This window comes from Epargyreus clarus, unplaced genomic scaffold (genome assembly GCF_041222505.1).
Source record: "Epargyreus clarus isolate Ecla_fem2 unplaced genomic scaffold, WU_Ecla_fem_2.2 ptg000005l, whole genome shotgun sequence".
NCBI classification, from domain to species: Eukaryota; Metazoa; Arthropoda; class Insecta; order Lepidoptera; family Hesperiidae; genus Epargyreus; species Epargyreus clarus.
In genome coordinates this window covers 7,992,780-8,010,877 of record NW_027332213.1, presented here as the reverse complement: position 1 = coordinate 8,010,877, position 18,098 = coordinate 7,992,780, and the positions used below count along the sequence as shown (strand labels likewise).

The 18,098-nt window shown below is 34.8% G+C and overlaps 1 protein-coding gene across 2 annotated transcripts in view; it reads right to left on the bottom strand.

Moving 5' to 3' along the window:
- The window catches only part of NGR-A33 (neuropeptide receptor A33), a 78,716-nt gene extending 61,901 nt beyond the window's left edge, over positions 1-16,815 (bottom strand). For both annotated transcript variants that reach the window (XM_073093972.1, XM_073093971.1), the window contains exons 1-2: positions 16,549-16,815; positions 703-845 (exon numbers count right to left, since the gene is read on the bottom strand). In XM_073093972.1, coding sequence (XP_072950073.1) covers positions 703-845; positions 16,549-16,688 — 283 coding nt within the window. In that variant the 5' untranslated portion in view covers positions 16,689-16,815. The remainder of the gene's footprint in view (positions 1-702; positions 846-16,548) is intronic.
- Between the last annotated feature and the right edge of the window lie 1,283 nt (positions 16,816-18,098).

Below are 18,098 nucleotides of genomic sequence, written 5' to 3'. Positions count from 1 at the left end.
CCTTCGGAATTCAGAAGATCTGACGGTAATTAGATTAGTAAATGACAGGTAAGGACAGCTATTTTACAGGTGGTAGAACCCTTCGTAGTACTCCACATCTATTTATGCCTAATGACAGTTGGGTTGTTGTTGTTGTTCCGGTTTGAAAGGTATGGGAAGGGACTAACTCTTATACGACGCAATCCAAGCTTTTTAGAGGAAACATAGCAATCAATCAGTGAACGATATTAGGTAGAACTTGAAATCTATTTTGAGTTTTTTACACATGGCTGTCTATGGCGATGAGCACTTATCATAATACTGAAGGTGGTAGAACCCTTTGTGGTTCGACTCCGGCGGCACCACCGCCACACCTATTTCTGCCCCTAATAACAGCAATGTTAGGCGCTGCTGTGTTCCGTTTTGAAGAGTGTGGTAAGGGAGACATACTTTTCCGAGGCATTCCAGCTTAGTCCTCAGGGGTAGCGGCGCATCTGTGGCCACCTCAGGTAGGAATATCTAATCCTATCTGGGGTTGATTACAGATGTCCATGGGCGGCAGTAGTCACTTCCCATCAGATGGAATTCATGCTCGTCTGTTACTCCTATATTATAAAAAAAAAACACACACACATAGATAAACATATTATACGAAATATTTATACAAAAGTAACCTAAGGCTCCTTTTCTATAGGGTACGAGAATAATCTATTATTAACTCACCTAATACAATCCATATGACCAGCGAGTTCCCCAGCACGGCTAGTAGAAGCATGATGGCAAACACCACGAACCAGGCCAGCTGTCCCCACCATGGCGGGCTGTAGGGCCGCTTGCCCAGTCCCATGCAGTTGCCTAGCGTCACCCTGGGGACAAAGGTAAGAATTTTATAGAAACCAAATATAATTGCCACTTCAGAACAATAGGAAACTTACTCGTAAGAATAATAATATCTCAGTAATGTTTTTAGTATCATTTAGCAAACACAGTGGTCTTCTGATATATTTTTGCTTCAAAAAGTAATTAAAAAGTTAATAGATACATTGTAGATAAATTACAGTTATTTAACAACCAATTTTGAATTTTGAAGGAAAACATTGCTAGGTTACTAAAACACTGACACGCTTCAGAGTTCCTTGCTAATAAAAACAGTTCTGAAAGGAAATATCTTCTACCTCGTTTTCTACTTTTATGACTCCTTGATTTTAACGTCTTCATCATTTATTAGAGTCCAATAAAGTTGAAATAAACAAATCTCCACAATTTAATCATTTGATATTTGAATATAAAAGTACCACTTTATTACTGTAGCCTCCATATAAGAATGTTTAGTGGAGAACGTAGCGTGGAATCTTATTATCAATGGTATGCTCCAAGAAAGATATTGCGCTGAAGAATGTGTAGATATTAGTTACCCTATTTATGTCACGGCCGTAGACGGTAAATTCCCAGAAACAGCCAAAGAGACTGGCTAGAATTGTAATCTATATATATAAAAAAGCGTGTAAAAATGATTGTTAGTCTGTATGTCCTTTATAGAATCGTAAACTGCATTTGATCATCTGATGATCTTTAGCAAAGTTGTTGTACATGAGCCCACGAAAGTCTCTGAGTTGGTACGATCAATTTTCAACAGATGGCGCTATTCTGATGAAGTTATACATTTTCAGTTATATGTATGTCATTTTATTTTTTTTAGCAAGCCAGATACAATTTCATAGTGTTTGCTTCAAAATTGACAGTTTCAAAAGAACTTTCAACCCCTATTTTACCCTCTACGGGGTTGATTTTTCGGAAGGGGATAAATAGGTGTGTATTGGTCCAAATACTAAATTTTATAGTAGTTGCTTCAAAATTAAAGGTTTTCAAAAAAATTGTAATCCCCTATTTTACCCTGTTAAGGGTAGAATTTCCAAAAGGCCTTTCTTAGTACTTATAGTACTAGTAGCTATATAAAGAACCTTTGTGCAAAATGTCAGAACTCAGTCAGTGGTTTCGGCTGTACTGATTTCTGAAAAGTGAATTAGTCATTTAGTTAGTCAGTTAGTCAGTCACCTTGCTGTTTTAAATATATACAAATATGTTTTTATAATCTTCATTTAATTTCCTTTCATTTGATAGGTTCTAGGCTAATCGATAGGTTCGGATTTTTAAATGTGTTACTATTTCGCCCCAAAAAATGCGCCATTTTGACTCATTTTTTCTAACACCTATCTAAGGACACTCGGTGACACGAATATAATGACACCTTAACTGTCGAAATTTATCCAGCCGTTTGTTAGATGCGATCGAATAAAGAAAGACAAACATACAAGATACGCGCGAAAAAAATAACCCTTCCTTGGCAGTCGGGTAAAACTAAACGACTGGTTAAAGTTAATCGTACAACAAATATTGTTAGAGTGTTTAAATCTAAATATCCTAACTTGTTTCATTGGTTTGTTGTTGTTTTATAATTCAAGCATGCATTATTTATGTCACGGTGCACGGGTTATTGTCACTGCGTCTACGCTGAAGAAAAGCTAATGTGCAGAAACCCTTACTCCTTCTGTAGTAGTCGTATAAAAATCTCAGAAAAACTATTTTATAAGCCCTCCGTTACAATTGGGTACAGTCAGCTTCAAAAGTTACATGAAGAAATTAATTTTAAAATCTCATAACTAAAACATATTAATGTTCATCTCCTTTTGGAGCTGACTGTACTTTAAAAAAAAATAGAGTTCTAATTTTGTAATTGAGAGATAAACATAAACAATATAAATTGATAAATAATTATAGAGTGTATCATCGTGTGCGTAATAGAAAGTTGTTTTCCTATTTCTTCGACGAATCGACAGGAAATCTTAAACCTTAACCTTCGAAAAATGAACATTCATCTTTCAGGAAATGAAGGTTGACAAAAATTAAAAGGTGTCACTGCCATGATGGGAAAGTTATCAAAGAGGAAATAAATAAGGAAAAATAAGCCTTGCCCATTTTAAATCCTTACAAACTTTTCCAAAGTTTTCTGCTTTGCCGACATTAATTGGAACTTTGCACGGAAAGTCTCAGTTTAATTTACGTCTACAGCATAGATAAGTAAAGATTACTCACTCCTGACAAGAAAATGTAACCAGTTTTGACAATTGAAATTGGCACTGTCATCTATTTTCGTGTTTGAAAAATATTAAAGAAATGTAGTTTTTAGAGCATTTACGAATGAAACTATATTTCTCCGCACTTTTTCTTCGATTTCGTTTTTTGCACCACATAATACCACATGTCGGCATTGTTCCGCGTAAATTACACCATGACTGTCGGAGACGTAACACATAGGCAGACAAATAGCCATTTAATGGCTTCCTTCAATTACAAGGCGATGAGATATCTATACTCAGTGACATAATTAAGTCTTAGCGTTCTTAATCTTAAATCATGAAATAAAGCCGTTTTTAATTGGGCTCGTTCCTGTAATTATGATGAATATAGAATAAGATTCTTGAGTTCCCGTCCGCTTTTAAGTGTACTAATATTCTTTATTTAAACAAAATATAATACGGTTTTAAAATTCAGTTTAATACTATTATAGTAGGTAGGTACTTAACCTGTAGTATTCATGCGTAAACCCTTGACTTGTACCTATAGTGAAAAGCACTGAAGCTGGCTACCCTTTGGGGTTCGAGTATGGCGGCACAATTGCCACACCTATTTCTACCTGATAACAGGAGTGCTGTTCTGGTTTGAAGGGTGAGATAACATATACTTTTCCGAGGTGTTTCAGTTTAGTCCTCAGGAGTAGCGACGCATCTGTGGCTGATATCATGTAGGAATATATCAAAGGTATATCCTATATTACTTCTCCTATATTATATAAAAAAACTCATTCGGTGAAAAGTAAGTAAGCAAAAGTCAATACTTATAATACAATAATAAACACGAAACTTGTAGTCCCACTTATCTTTTCAACTTCGACGAACTTCTTTGTACCTACTTGTTACAAGAAAACTTTGTTACTAACACAATAAAGCAAATAAATTCTCTAAAGTTGCTTACAACGAAACCTTGATTTTCTTTCTCCTATTATCTAGTTCCTTTCGAACTTTCGCCTCTATAAGGAATTGTAGTCCGAAGTCAAAAGCTTCCATGTTTTTTTTTTGTTTAGTATCATTCGTATGTTTGTAAGTGTGTTTATGTTTTATGTGCGCATTAGAAATTAAATATAACTTGCTTATACGGCGAAGGAAAACATCATGAGGAAGCCTGAGAAATAAAAAAAATCTCAAGGGTGTGTGAAGTCCACCAATGCGTACTTAGTCGGCGCGATGGGCTATGTCCTAAACCGCTCTCACTCCCAGTGGAGTCTCGTGATCAGCAGTGGAACAGGAACAGCTGGTGCTGCCATCGAAATCGAACCACAAAGAGTTCTACCACCATCATCAATTAACAAACAATTAGGAGCAGCAATACGCGAATTTACACAGTATTTTAAATGATTATTCGGCTATTTTAGAGGCAGAACTAAGCTGTGCTTAATAGGCCTTCAAACTTATTTTATTTTCTTTTTCCTCGCACGTAAATAACACAGTCACTAAAATGCTAAGTACGATTATTTTAAATACCTAGTCAAAAACAATATATCTACGAAGTATTTCTTAATGACATTTTAACTACACCTAACTGTTCCTTACGTGTCTTCTGACATTATTATCGAGTCGTTACCATAGAATAAGTACGCAGTATAATATAAGGCTCTTCAATTAAATGCGGTAACGTTTTGTATAATACCCATGTTCTAATATGTATGAGAACGCCCCGCGCCCTACAAACGACCTTCCAACAATCCTTTCTAAGTGTAAACGAGTAAGAATTTTATTGAATAACGTCATAAAACCCACAGAGGGTAAGAGTTAAGAGTTTAATTAATGTTTAAAGAGCATGCCCTGAGGGAATAGCCTTAGCAGTTTGATCAGGTTAAAATCCTACTTAACGTTACCGGAAGTTACCTTGCGTAGGGTTATACATTTTATTTTGTTTCAGGGTTCTGTAGAAAAAAAAACAGCTTAGTTAATTGAAACTATCAAGTCTCTGCCATTCTCATAAAAGTTACACAATTAAACGTTACACAATATGTATATATGTCTAATGTTAAGTACACAATATGTATATACGTGTAACGGATCCGAAAGAACATAAAACAAACTTCAAGGTGGTTTCAGTAAGAAACGTGTTTTATTCAATATTTTTTAATTTTTCTCCATCAATCAATCAGGAGCTTTTTGTCAAATACATAACACGAAAGCAAATACTTCGTTTGACGACTCTTCAATCAAATGCGCGATCTTATAAAATGTTTCTTTCCTTGGAAAAGCGGTACCCTAAACGCAGGTCAAAGAACTCTCTCCTAATGTCGTAATAAATTTGAACGTGGTGGAAAAAAAGAATATTGGAGTTTTACGTAAAACGGAAGAACTTCTGTAGCTGATTGTACTTGTTGCTACGGGAGATTATCCTATTAGACTAACTAATTGCCTAACTTACATCTCTTCAGTACTGAGCTTCGAATGCGAGCACTTCGCCTTAAGCACTTCTAATGGGTTGGAAGTGAACCGATTTACAAAACGTCTATTGTTTATCATTTCTGAGTGACTTACGAGTTTATTTCAATTATTTTATACTTAACGGTACTTATTTATTTATTTCTATGTTGTTATATGAAAGGGACATGCTACTTAAATTTGTTACAATGAACTAACTTTTTCTTGTGGCGTTACTCGCGAAACAGTTTTTAACAAAATATAATTTATGAAAAAGAAGAGGCCAGTTTCTAAATCATGTTTTGATTTAATCAAAGATTGATTGAAAGAAAAAACAACATGCACTTACATTTTTATTTTTATTTAATTACATACCTACTTAATTTATTAATTTTATTTGTCGATTTGGATTAAAGGCATTGTTCCGTGTAAATTACACCATGTCAGTCGGAGGACGTATCATATAGGCTGACACATAGTCCGCCATTTAATGGCTTCCATCATGGTCTACAGTTGATACTTCCGAGGGGTTATTTCACTTTCCTAAGTGACATAATTAAGTCTTAGCGTCATTGTAATCTTAAATTATGAAATGCCGTTTTAATTGGTCTCATTCCTGTAATTATGATGAATATAGAATAAGATTCTTGAGTTTCCGTCCGCTTTTAAGTGTACTAATATTTTTTTATTTAAAACAAAATACAATGCGGTTTTAAAATTCAATTAAATATTATTTAAAATAAATCTTGACACTACAATTTTATAAATAAAATAAATGTGCCAAATCTTTGCCCCATTGAAGTTAAAGTATAACGCAAACAATAATAATACTGCCTAAATGAAGAATAAAATGAGTATCAGTAGAATTTATACTAAGTGTAGAACATATTTGAGCTGACTTTCAAGTTCTAGTAAACGCTTTACTTGTCGGGCGCTTCTCTGTATTTTTCTCTTATAAGTTGAAAAATATTGAAGCGTATCTTGTGTTCCTAAGTAAGAAGTAACTCAATAATACGCGATGAGTTATAATGATTTTCATGCAGAACATAATAATAACAAAAGGGATTTGTGTCATTGGTTTAAGCGAAAAGATTGCAGCGTAACTCTTAATTCAATTTACAACTACTAAGGATATTTAAGCACGCTAAAGTTTATTAATACGAAGAAAATGCGTGCAAATGAAAACATTAAAAGATTCTATCCAAAATGCTTTTGGGCTACTTAATACCGAGGTACATTGATTGTCCGAGACTCACTCAAATTAGCCAAGTAATGTTAGAGAAATAGATAAAGATACATATATAAAAGAAATAAACCGCAAATTTGTTTATCGCTGAAAGCTTGTTCGCTTGCACTTGAGCAAGTCACAAAATCAGTACCTATATACTTCACATGAAGTAGGTAGGTACTTAAGCTGTAGTATTCATGCGTAAACCCTTGACTTGTACCTATAGTGAAAAGCACTGAAGCTGGCTACCCTTTGGGGTTCGAGTATGGGGGCACAATTGCCACACCTATTTCTACCTAATAACAGCAGTGCTGTTCTGGTTTAAAGGGTGAGATAACATATACTTTTCCGAGGTGTTTCAGCTTAGTCCTCAGGAGTAGCGACGCATCTGTGGCTGATATCATGTAGGAATATATCAAAGGTATATCCTATATTACTTCTCCTATATTATATAAAAAAAACTTATTCGGTGAAAAGTAACTAAGCAAAAGTATTGATAAGCACGAAACTTGTAAAGTCCCACTTATCTTTTCAACTTCGACGAACTTCTTTGTACCTACTTGTTACAAGAAAACTTTGTTACTAACACAATAAAGCAAATAAATTCTCTAAAGTTGCTTACAACGAAACCTTGATTTTCTCCTATTATCTAGTTCCTTCGAACTTTCGCCTCTATAAGGAATTGTAGTCCAAAGTCAAAAGCTTCCATGTTTTTTTTGTTTAGTATCATTCGTATGTTTGTAAGTGTGTTTATGTTTTATGTGCGCATTAGAAATTAAATATAACTTGCTTAGACGGCGAAGGAAAACATCGTGAGGAAACCTGCACACCTGAGAGTTAAAAAAAAAAATAATCTCAAGGGTGTGTGAAGTCCACCAATTCGTACTTAGTCGGCGCGATGGGCTATGTCCTAAACCGCTCTCACTCCCAGTGGTGTCTCGTGATCAGCAGTGGAACAGGAACAGCTGGTGCTGCCATCGAAATCGAACCACAAAGAGTTCTACCACCATCATTAATTAATAAACAATTAGGAACAGCTATACTCGAATTTACACAGTAGCTTAAATGATTATTCGGCTATTTTACAGGCAGAACTAAGCTGTGCTTAATAGGCCTTCAAACTTATTTTATTTTCTTTTCCCTCGCACGTAAATAACACAGTCACTAAAATGCTAAGTACGATTATTTTAAATACCTAGTCAAAAACAATATAACTACGAAGTATTTCTTAATGACATTTTAACTACACCTAACTGTTCCTTACGTGTCTTCTGACATTATTATCGAGTCGTTACCATCGAATAAGTACGCAGTATAATATAAGGCTCTTCAATTAAATGCGGTAACGTTTTGTATAATACCCATGTTCTAATATGTATGAGGACGCCCCGCGCCCTACAAACGACCTTCCAAGAATCCTTTCTAAGTGTAAACGAGTAAGAATTTTATTGAATAACGTCATAAAACCCACAGAGGGTAAGAGTTAAGAGTTTAATTAATGTTTAAAGAGCATGCCCTGAGAGAATAGCCTGAGCAGTTTGATCAGGTTAAAATCCTACTTAACGTTACCGGAAGTTACCTTGCGCAGCGTTATACATTTTATTTTGTTTTCAGGGTTCTGTAGAAAAAAAAACAACTTACCTACTTAATTAAAACTATTAAGTCTCTGCCATTCTCATAAAAGTTACTCAATTAAACGTCACAATATATATATTTGTATATAAATGATCCGAAAGAACAAGGTGGTTTCAGTAAGAAACGTGTTTTATTTTTTCTCCACCAATCAATCAGGAGCTTTTTGTCAAATACATAACACGAAAGCAAATACTTCATTTGATGACTCTTCAATCAAATGCGCGATCCTATAAAATGTTTCTTTCCTTGGAAAAGTGGTACCCTAAACGCGGGTTAAAGAACTCTCTCCTAATGTCGTAATAAATTTGAACGTGGTGGAAAAAAGTAATATTGGAGTTTTGCGTAAAACGGAAGAACTTCTGTAGCTGATTGTACTTGTTGCTACGGGAGATTATCCTATTAGACTAACTAATTGCCTAACTTACATCTCTTAAGTACTGAGCTTCGAATGCGAGCTCTTCGCCTTAAGCACTTCTAATGGGTTGGAAATGAACCGATTTACAAAACGTCTATTGTTTATGATTTCTGAGTGACTTTACGAGATTATTAAATTATTTTATACTTAACGGTACTTACTTATTTTGTTGTATATAGTTATATGAAAGGGACATGCTACTTAAATTTGTTACAATGAACTAACTTTTTCCCGTGGCGTTACTCGCAAAACAGTTTTTACCAAAATATAATTTATGAAAAAGAAGAGGCCTGTTTCTAAATTAAGTTTAGATTTAATCAAAGATTGATTAAAAAAACCACATACATTTTTATTTTTATGTATTCACCTACATACCTTTTTTTTTTATCGGTTTGGTTTAACGATGAAGTAAAACACCGTGAGGCAAGCTAGGAGTCCTTTAAAACGTATGTTCTCAAAGTTGTGTGGACTCTACTATTCTATACTTGGCCAGCTCGATGGATTACGGGTGTCATACCCTGAAAGGAGACAAAGGGGATGGCAATGGGTTGGTGACATATGTTTTAGAAGAATTGGTCATAATATCTTTTTTATAACATAGGAGTAGCAGACGAGCATGCAGTCCACCTAATGGTAAGTGGCAACTGCCGCCCATCGACATCTGTTATCTCCCCCAGATAGGATTAGATTTTCCTTCATGAGTTCGGCCACAGATGCGTCGCTACCCCTGAGGACTAAGCTGGAATGCCTCGGAAAAGTATGTCTCAATTACCACACCCTTCAAACCAGAACACAGCAGCGCTTAACACTGCTGTTATGAGGCAGAAATAGTTGTGGCGGTGGTGCTGCTGAAGTTAAACCACAATGGATTCAACCCCCCTTAAATATCAAATAACTTAGCTATGTTGCGTTATGATCAAGATTGTATATAAAGAACTTAACCTATTTTTAAAACGTCACTAATTACTACAGTCAAGATTTTTATCGTTATTCAGAAAAAATACCTATGAATGGAGATTAATTAACGGACTCACTGTTATTAGAAATTAAAACGCTAACAGCTTCTAAACTCGTTAAGTACGAAAAAATAAACAACTAATTACCTCGTACTACTCAACCCACTCCTAGCCCACTTCTGTGCCCTTACCAGGAGTTACGATACGGTACGATTTCCTAGTTCTAACACAAGCTAGGGGCGCTGATTGGAATTTGTATGGGCAAATACGTAAACAAATACCAAAACAGTCATATTTGTCGAAACGTAAAAACTCCTGGTAAGGGTACTGGGCACGTGTTTCCCTTAGAGCGATTCACTAAAGAAACAGTAAGTAGGTCGTTTGCTCCCGCGCTGGTTAAATGAAACTTGCTCGACTTCCCACACTTGAGGATATCAGAGCACTTAGTTTTATAGGTTTCCTCACAATATTCTTCGCTGGTGAAGCGCGTGTTTATTGAATTTTTGATACTAGCTACCATGATTATTATATCGCTTATTCGTGCTGTTATAAGTTCTTTAGTTAAAAAAATGTAAATCTGTAATTGGCTGTAAGTAATACTATATAAGAAATGTACTTGTATGTTTTTAAGAGCTGCGGATTTTGTAATAATTACATAATAAATAAATAATTATTACAATATTAAATTGAAATGAACGGGCCTGAAGAGAGAGAAGAGAGAAAAGATTGTGTAAGGTGGCTAATTCATTCATGGGGAATTGCAATAAAATCTTGAAACTCACAGAAAGAAAGTTTAAAAACGTCATTATATAAACGCTGTGTAAAATCGTACCTGCTATAAAACAAGCTATTATTTGTCAGTTAAAATTGTGTGGTCTTGATGCTTCACACGTGCCATTCAATAGAATAAATAAACTAATAAGTTTGTCATTATATATGAAACGTTTCTAAAAACTTTTTTTTTCACCGCTTTGTCTCCATAACAAAACGCCTTGCGAAGTGGTAATAGGTAATAGATATGTTACTTCAATGATTATTTAAAAAATAATTACTCGTATGTAAGATTATTTGGTTTTTAAAAATCACTTCGTAGTTAGCAACTATCTTTACCGGTAGCAGGATGTTTCATAGACATACTTAACAACAACGTAAGCAAAATAATAGTTGTAATTTTAGCTGTTCAAATTACTGACGATCGTGACTGTCCATAAAATATTAATTCGTCTGACATGATTTGAGGTTTGGACAGACGAAACGCTGTTTACTTATGAATTCTACTGAAATACGACTATTTGGGTGTTTAAGCTGTCTACTGTCAAGTAGTTCTATTATTTTGAATTTGACATCTTCACCTTACTCACTACTTACTTACCTTTGATTCGTATATATGATTGCCATGTACGAAACAAAAAGGTGAAATTGTCATCGTCAACCTTTCAATGTCCCACTGCTGGGCACAGGTCTCCTTTCAGGATGAATGGGATTTAGCACGCAAACCATTCTCATTTCGATTCTGGCAGCGATAGGACATTGAATTATTATAAAACAAAAAAAAACCCACTGTTTTAAAATATACCATAACTCACTCCCATAACTAAGACGAATCCAACAATACCTTATATGTTTACACCCATCAAGTCGTTTGGCTGTAGGGCATACCAAAGAGACATACATACCTATATACATTACTAGTTTTTGCCCGCGGCTTCGCCCTCGTTTAAAAGAAAATAATATAACATACTAACATAAAACTGAAAATTCGTACCTTCAACTTTGCTAAAGATCAACACTTGATCAAATGCATAATTTACGATTCAATCCTTACTAATATCGATTAAAATAATCGATGTTTCGGGTCCAAAAGATCGATTCTCCGATTAAACGATCTTAGATCGCCATCCCTAGTTCCCGGGGGATTTCCGGGATAAAAACTATCCTATGTCCTTTCTCGGGTCTCAGACTATCTTTGTACAAAATTTCATTAAAATCGGTTCAGTGGTTTGGGCGTGAAGAAGAGACAACCAGACAGACAGACAGACAGACAGACAGTTACTTTCGGATTTATAATATTAGTAACGATTATACGCGCTCGAAAGACATTACCCTCTACAGTCAAGTAAAAATCGATTAAGCCATCAAATCCAATAATCACCCCGTCTTCTCCAATTGACTTATTCTCAATACGTGTACCGTTTAAATTTCCATTCAGGCAGAAATCCTTTAAGATTAATCTATTCGCTCCACCGTCACGTTGCCGTTCACAACTCCTTGCAAAGTGCCGCATTGGAACAGATTTCTTACTTTCATAACGATTGTCATCTGGATGGCAACTGGGAATCATTATTTGAATCACTTCCTTGAGCTCTAGAGTTCACAAACGGCTTACAAAAGACACTTTCATTTCCATTTGATCCATTTGATCAATCGTCTACAAGCATCTGTGTAGGTATACATTTTTATGTAAATGTGCCTTCAACAGCACGTAACATTCATTATTTATGGTCTAAGATCCGAAGCTAAATCGAACTGGACCGAGCTGATAATAGAATGAAACTCATTTTATAATGAAATTAGTACATTGGGTAATACATTAAAAATGGGTTTGCTAAAAAAATCCTGGACAGGATAATTTTAATTATTTTTTGAAAAATTAAAATTTATTTGAAAATTAAATTTTGCAACATCAAGATAATAAGAAAATTCTATTCTGAGTGAATGTTAAAAACATACAGAATGTGCAGGCTTTGGGTTGCCTATTATTTACGTGGACGAACTACTGGGTTGTCAGGTATAAACAGGTATTTCGCTGGCAACTACTTTCACTCATGATGATAATAGATAAAATTTTATATCAGTAGAAGCGCTGTTTTATTGTGAACACGTTGATATAGGGTTGTCTGCAAAATGAAAATTATTTTTTCAAAAAATAATTAAAATTATCCTGTCCAGGATTTTTTTAGCAAACCCATTTTTGATGTATTACCCAATGTACTAATTTCGTTATAAAATGAGTTTCATTCTATTATCAGCTCGGTCCAGTTCGACTTAGCTTCGGATCTTCTACTATTATAAAACTCTATAAAACTGTACTGTGAGATATGACAGATGGATGTTACTATGTAGGTACATTTTCTTCTAGATTTTAGGAACTTGACTGCGTGACACAGTTTGACCCACCAACAAAAACACAGGGTTTTTCAAGGAGAAGATATACTACGTATACCACGTAATTGAAGGTGGTAAAACCCTTTGTGGTTCGACTCCAGTGGCACCACCGCCAGACCTATTTCTACCTAATAACAGCAGTGTTAGGCGCTGCTGTGTTCCGGTTTGAAGGGTGTGGTAAAGGTGACAGACTTTTCCGAGCTGTTCCAGCTTAGTCCTCAGGGGTAGCGGCGCATCTGTGGCTGACCTCAGGGTGGAATATCTAATCCTATCTGGGGTTGATTACAGATGTCCATGGGCGGCACTACCCACTTACCATCAGGTGGACGGCATGCTCGTCTGCTACTCCTATATTATAAAAAAAATACCAACTATTGAACATATTGTTACGAACATTGATAACAGAATAAGTGAGGAATATTTCGTTATAATAAATTTTACGCATCAAACATACCATCCATTGTATTTGTAAGGAAAGATTACTAATATACATAACAATGTATGCCCAGATTTACTACTATAATAATACAAATCACTACTACGAGTATAAACCTTGTCATATCAGGGCAAAAACAGCGGTAATATAGAGTAGCATGAAACCCGGCCTAATTCATCCTATCAAACAGTTTGAATGAACAAACAAACTACGCATCGTACATCGAAACTTGTCGGTCACGTAACGTTCCAATATTAATATATGGTTAATATACACATTAATCATGAAATGCGGTTTGTATTTTATCTACGAACTAATTCCCAGATACTAAACCAATAGTATCCTCATGTGATAGTGTTTGAAATGTACATTGCTGAATAGTCGAACACAAATTTATTTACGTAACGAACGTACGAATAGTATTTACGAGTATGTAAGACTTAGATATATCCAATGAAGATAGTAGAACCCTTTGTGGTTCGACTTGGGCGGCACCACGCCACACCTATTTCTACCTCATAACAGCAGTGTTAGGCGCTGCTGTGTTCCGGTTTGAAGGGTGTGGTAAGGGTGACAGACTTTTCCGAGGCGTTCCAGCTTAGTCCTCAGGGGTAGCGGCGCATCTGTGGCTGACCTCAGGGAGGAATATCTAATCCTATCTGGGGTTGATTACAGATGTCCATGGGCGGCGGCCACTTACCATCAGGTGGACTGCATGCTCGTCTGCTACTCCTATATTATAAAAAAAAATACCAACTATTGAACATATTGTTACGAACATTGATAACAGATTAAGTGAGGAATATTTCGTTATAATAAATTTTACGCATCAAACATACCATCCATTGTATTTGTAAGGAAAGATTACAAATATACATGACAATGTATGCCCAGATTTACTACTATAATAATACAAAAAAGTACTACTACGAGTATAAACCTTGTAATTTCAGTGCAAAAACAGCGGTAATATTGAGTAGCATTAAACCCGGCCTAATTCATCCTATCAAACAGTTTGAATGAACAAACAAACTACGCATCGTACATCGAAACTTGTCGGTCACGTCACGTTCCAATATTAATATATGGTAAATTTACACATTAATCATGAAATGCGGTTTGTATTTTATCTACGAACTAATTCCCAGATACTAAACCAATAGTATCCTCATGTGATAGTGTTTGAAATGTACATTGCTGAATAGTCGAACACAAATTTATTTACGTAACGAACGTATGAATAGTATTTATGTAAGACTTAGATATACCCAATGGAGATAGTAGAACCCTTTGTGGTTCGACTCGGGCGGCACCACGCCACACCTATTTCTACCTCATAACAGCATTGTTAAGGACTGCTGTGTTCTGGTTTCAAGCGTGTGGTAACGGAGAGATACTTATCCGAGGCGTTCCAGCTTAGTCCTCGGGGGTTGAGACACATCTGTGGCCGACCTCAGATACCTAATCCTATCAAGCCACTTACCATCAGGTGGACTGCTATCTGCTACTCCTATATTATAAAAAAAAATACTTACATTGATTGGATATCGTCGGTTAACTTCGAAATACTCGGTACTCCGTTTTTAGCTTAAAAGCCATTTTTAATGACGTATATATAATATACATAGTTAAAGCGCGCGTAACCTCACAGCTTGTGTACACAATAACCAGTTTAAAGACGCAATATTGGGCTAATTACGCTACTGGTGACTAAATAGGATTCTGTTCAGAAGCGACTTTGGTAAAGGTAAAAACTAAATGAAATCTCCAATTTCTGTACGTCTTGCTGTCTCTCATAGGGTCCTATTTCTTAATTCGCAAGTGGGTCAGGATGGTGAAATCTGAAACTATATAGATTAGCGAAAAATGTTGACATGTTACATCGTTAGTGTCTTACCCTTATCGTTAAATATTTGATCAGAACATTGACCGGAATCAGTCAAAATGAAAATATATTCAAGCATGTCTTCTCGTTCAACTGAGTACTTTACAATGGGGGTGTAATTGACAAGGGGCTTCCACTTGACCCTTGTTCTTCCATTAAATTTTGAGTTAAACTACTGATGGATTGATATTATGGATGGATATTATGGATTACGTTAAATTGTCGAATGGAAGAATTAAAATTAAAATAAATAATTGTTGTAAGAATAAAGTTGAATAAATCTATGAAATAATCGTAGATAAAAGTTTGAAAAATAATCGTGTTATATTCAGCTTTATAAATAAAACCCTTTAACTAAAGAAACAACTCAATAGTGCGCATTTTAGTGTTCAGTGAATAGGTATTATAATTTTCAGAATAAAGAAAGACCGAAACCATTTTAAACAACTGAAATGAAAACCTATTGAAGTCGAAGTATTTCAATCCTTAGGCGAAGTTTTCAAAATTTAAATTTGTATCATAGTTTCTGAAATAAATAGGGGCATTTAGAAAAGTCTATCAAAGTACCCCAATACGTATAAAAACCTATTTCAGGAAGGCATTATAGAAAACTTTCAAATATGAACATTTTCATTCATCATCAAATACCCAAATATTGATTGCAACCAATTCTAACCAATATATGTACGCATGTAACTTACAAATTCTGACGATTTCGAGCCTTATATTGCTCATAAATTTATTAATTTATTAACCAAATATTCCACCAGATTTTTTTAAGCACGTAAAAAAATATGGCGTTCATGTCTGATTTTCCTTGTTATCATTATATTTATTTAACGAAGCACATATTTACTTCCTTTTCTTAGGAATGATATACATATTGGAGTTTCCGTTGATTTCATGACATATTTCTATATTAATTAGTTATAGTGTCTTTTTATCGTAATTTACTTTCTTTGTTACAAAGTACATATAATAAAGTGTGTTTAAAGCTTCTAGACTTGAAGGCACGTGGCCTTTTAGATACATAATAAATGTGATATAATACTTATATATGTGATCGTTATGAATACATAAATAAATGTATGCAATTTCGTTTGTTTAATTTCACCAACCATAGATGTACCTACTAATGAGCTGAAAATCTAAAATAATATTCTAAATGAACATGAAAACATTTCTATGTTTTACGAACTACTTAGTTATTCCCAGACGACACGATATTAAAGATACCTAGACTTTAAAATCTCTTACTTCTGTTTACGAGTACTATAACTGACATAGACAGTCTATTCCAGTTTATTACAACTATGAACTTATTATAGGTACTTACTTAAGGTTAATATCCTCAAGGAGTTGTTTCGGCAGCAAATCCAGGAGCTGGGAGACATTGAGGTTTTCCCACGTCTGGTCTTTGCCTAAGATCTGCTGCGTGCAGTTGAAAAAGTTCTGAATGTCGAATTCGGAGTCCATTGCAATTACACTGTCCTTAATCAACACAGCACACGTTATAAAGCCACATTTTTATATTAATGTACACACTTGATTAATAGTCACAATATTTCTTAAGCACATATTACATTTCTACGAATCTGAAAGGTAACATTTGTTCACTGTATAATTGTTTGAACACTGACGACTGAAGAGAAGCGAGCTATAAGTAGAGTTGTTTTCAACGAAGAGAGGAAATATCAAATTTTTGATAAATAAGGAAATGAGGAAATGATACTAGAGGAAGTTAAGTAGCCATTTTAATCAATACGAGTAAACGAATAAAATAAACGTTTTATAGAAGTACTTCTTCTAAGTTTTATAGAACTTTCACTTTTACGGGGCATTTTTTTGGAAATTCCATTTAATCTATTATACTATATGCTATATAGAAAACTCCGATGCATTTCATACTTTAATAAACACCCAGCGGCTAATATCCTTGTCTGTTATACTTAAAAACTTTATATTTTATGCACATATTTCCTAGCTTACTCGTTCGCAGTGAGGCTAACAAGCAAAAAAGTTTAATTTCGTCACGCTGCCTCTAAAAGGCTATAAACATTACATTCAGAGATTTGTTAAAGGTGCTCTAACGATGAGAAAGACCAAATCACGTCATAATAAAGAATAAGGTCTGAAATGAGTCTTTTATATTCTACAAGCTTTCAAGGGTTGAGTCGTACATTGAATATTTATTTCAATGATTTTTTCAATTGTAACAAATATTCGTTGAATGGAGTCGCAAATTTTTACCTTTGTGAGTTTCAGAAACCCAATTTGTGTTATTGAATTGCTCATAATCGAGATCGAGATGAAACCTTATTTTACTGCGAAAATTTAGGCATAATAAATGTAACAGACGATCATTTTTCAAGTCGTAAAAGTAGCTACACAATATTAGAAGACGCATAACTCATTTTACTGCTTTCTGTAGTTTTAAGACATGTCTGAACTTGGCCAATTAGGGGTAATAAAAACGATAGAGCAAAGAATTTTATATCAACATTTTGAATTAAAATAATACAGATTGATGATCCGAAATTCAAACTAAGCCCCTCGAATAGGTACATTTGTAATATTTTATGAGTAACCAGTTTTTGCCCGCGGCTTCGCCCGCGTTTAAAAGAAAATAATATGACATACTAACATACATACAACTGAAAGTTCGCACCTTCATTGGAATGACAGTGGCGCCATTTGGTCGTACCAAGTCTGAAAACTTCGTCGGCTCATGGACAACAAATTTGCTAAAAATCTTCACTTGACCAAATGCATAGTTAACGATTCAATCCTTACTATTATCGATTAAAATAATCGACTTTTTGGTCCAAAAGATCGATGATCCGATTAATCGATCTTAGATCGCCGTGGGATTTGCGGGATAAAAAC